The 2,986-nt window shown below is 61.9% G+C and overlaps 1 protein-coding gene across 1 annotated transcript; it reads right to left on the reverse strand.

Annotated features, from left to right (window-relative positions):
- Nucleotides 1-673: 673 nt before the first annotated feature.
- LOC119325662 (RING-H2 finger protein ATL13-like) lies at nt 674-2,481 on the reverse strand. The gene has a single exon (XM_037599379.1). It carries the CDS (start codon nt 2,079-2,081, stop codon nt 726-728), a length of 1,356 nt encoding a protein of 451 aa, XP_037455276.1. The 5' UTR covers nt 2,082-2,481; the 3' UTR covers nt 674-725.
- Between the last annotated feature and the right edge of the window lie 505 nt (nt 2,482-2,986).

The following is a 2,986-nucleotide window of genomic DNA, read 5'->3' on the forward strand; positions in this document are numbered from 1 at the left end:
TTTGAATCTTTGGTCACATGAACACCAGTCCAAAATTGCAAGCAAGAGCACCTCTGGTTCAGTTCAGTGCCACAGTCAGCAAGCTTCTGCATCTTTCTGGGGGTGATGACAGGAGAAAAATCCGCGTTGATCTGCATCTTTTTACGGCCGGGGCCAAGAGATTCAGATCAGATGCGTTGCCCAACTCGACAGCGTGCGCGTGCGTGGCTGGCCTGGGAGGAGCGAAAGCGGCGCTGCCAAATTTCCGGAAGCTGCCGACCGACGGAGGACTGTGGTGGCGCAACGCTCACTTGCTCACATGTGCGATCACGCGCCGACAGACCAGACGAATCCCGCTTTCCAACTGGGCACCGCCTCCCTTGTCCCGCCTCCGCATCGCCATGATTGATTCGCGATCTTCTCCGGAAAGGATCCATGATTGGTGATGCATGCACCTCCAATCTGCTGCTCCCATGCAAAAGTCGCCGGGTGTTCGTCGGTGATTCTTGATCGGTTGAAAACTCCGGAGCAACTGCCAAATGAGTGGCTGCTGATCGAGCTCATGTGAGAGGGGTTTGATTTTGAGGGATCTGGTGGGTTTTTTTTTACAGGTTTCTCGCCGCTGCGAATTTGCAATCCATGGCGATCTACAAGGACGGAGGAAGAAGAAGAGATTCTTATGGCTAACTGAACAAAAGAAAGAATTTGTTTTCCTTTTCTTTCTCGTTGGACAATGGCGATGCTGGTCACGAGCAGTCTCCGACCCGGTTTGACTGCTGCCGGCCGCCGACGACCCAGAGCAGCGTCCGCCGCGCGAACGACGGCCGCTCCTCCGCGAGCGACGACACCACGCTGTTGCCGCCGCCGCTGCCCGTCTCCACGTCGCCCCAGTCCGCCTCGCTCCCGCTCTTCCGCTCGCCCCCTCCTCCTTCCTCCTCGCCGTCCTTGCCGCTCCGCATCGGCCACCGGAACGACACCGTGCGCCGCCCGCCCGCGTCGGGGTCCCCTTTCCGGGACGACGCCGGGGGCACCATCCAGATCTTGGACTCGGAGAAGCTGTCCTTGGTGAGCTTCGCCGCGGCGGGCAGGCCGGGGGGAGGCTGCTGCTTCCGCGCCGTCGCCGGGATCACCGGGTAGCGGAGCGAGGAGGACTCCCCGCGGCGCCTGGACGCGCCGAACTCGCACTCCGACATGGCGCCGCCGCCGCGGCGCGCCCTGGAGAACGCCGGCCGCTTCTTCTTGGGCGGCGGCTTGGCGGCGATGGCCACGCGGAGCGACGCCTGCTCCTCCATGACGTACTCGTAGGAGCCCATGGAGTGGCACCGCCTCGGCCCGAGCCCTGCCCCGGCGTCGGCATTGGCGTTGCTGCTGGTGCCCGCTTCGTCCCTTGCGCCAGTGCCGGCGACGGCGTCGGCCTCCACGCACATGAACTTGCCCAGCTTCACCTCGACGACCTCCTCCGCGCCGTCGAGCCCCGGGACGCGCACGGCCCCGCCGCTCGGCTCGCCGACGGCGTGCCTGGCCGAGCCGGCCAGGTCGCGGGAGCTGTCGGCGGAGTCGAGCACCATGAGCACCGGGCTGCAGGTGGGCTCGAGGTCGCCGGCAGCGAGGAGGCTGCGGCGGCAGAGCGGGCAGGTGGAGTGGGAGAGCAGCCAGGTGTCGATGCACTCGAGGTGGAACGCGTGGCTGCACTTGGGGAGCAGCCGGAGCTGGTCATCAGGCGCGAACTCGCAGAGGCACACGGCGCAGTCGAACGGGTCCTTCCCCCCGCCGCCCCCATCCCCGTCCCCGCCGACGACGACGTTGCGGTAGAGGAAGACGGGGAGCGCGTCGATGAAGGCCTGGTCGACGCCGGCGTCGTGGAGGTGGAAGAGCTCCTGCAGCTGGCCCTGGAACGCGGTGACGCTGCCCTCGGCGTCGTCGCGGGCCGCCCGGCGCCGGCGGCGCAGCCGCAGCAGGTGGCGCGCCAGCAGGTGCAGCAGGCCGCAGACGAAGAAGACGATCGCCAGCACGGCCACGATGAAGAGGATGCTGGGGCTGATCTTGGTCTCCACCGTCTCCAGCGCCGACGACCCCGGCGCCGTCCACGACGAGTTGCTCATGATCCTCGTACGTACCCCGCACCGAACCCAGCACTCCAGGCAAGGAGGCAGCTACGGAGGAGAGCCCGAGCTCGGGCTTACGATCCGGAGCAAAGGTGGAGCCCCGGCATGGCCGCGCTGGATTAGGGGGGAGGGGAGGGAGGGAAGCTTTGTGTGGGGGGTCGCCGGGGGAATAAATCGCGGCCGAGACCGAGAGACCGAGCGACGGAGCTTAGCGTGTGGGGTGTAAATTAGTCGGGGAATTAAAGCGGTATTAGGTGCGGGTTAGGACACGCAGGTGCGCGTCACTGTTCCGGGTGAGCTCACCGTTGGAGGCGGCGGCCGCTGGTACCACTGGTAGAATTATGCAGAGGGGAAAAACAAAGAGGCTGTGACAGTCTGACAGACATCGCTGTGTGGAGAGAGAGGGGGGTTGTGGGTCGTTGATCTGCTGGCCGAAAGGTGTGTGCGATCGATCTGATTGACCGGCTGTGGCAGGCGGGCTGATCTGCCATTGTTTTTGCTGGTTCCGTCGGTGTCGTTCATGTGTGCTTGTTTTTTGCCGTCCTTGAGCAGGTTCGATGTGTCGCTTGGACCGTGCTGCAGAGAACTTGGAATGGAGTAGCGTGGCCGTGGAATTGAGTAGTACTGACTTTTGCAGGTTTAGTTTAGTGGATCGACAGTTAATGACGTGCGCGATGCGTGCTCTGCCTACCAAGTAACGTAGTACCATTCCTAGTCTGTTTTCTCTTAAACAAAGCAGAGTACTGTACTCTGCTTAGTTTTGTGGGGACTAGTAAGTTTGCACGTGCAATGCACGTCTAAAGTAGCATATAAAACTTATCTAAATAATTGTCAAATTTTACATGTTTTTCATCATTATACAAGTTTTAGAATCAATAATAGCGTTTGTTGGGCTGGAAGAC

This window comes from Triticum dicoccoides, chromosome 6B (genome assembly GCF_002162155.2).
Source record: "Triticum dicoccoides isolate Atlit2015 ecotype Zavitan chromosome 6B, WEW_v2.0, whole genome shotgun sequence".
Taxonomy (NCBI): domain Eukaryota; kingdom Viridiplantae; phylum Streptophyta; class Magnoliopsida; order Poales; family Poaceae; genus Triticum; species Triticum dicoccoides.

Excerpts from the sequence above, each read along its gene's own strand:
- LOC119325662 (XM_037599379.1), bottom strand. The coding sequence starts at position 2,081 with ATGAGCAACTCGTCGTGGACGGCGCCGGGGTCGTCGGCGCTGGAGACG.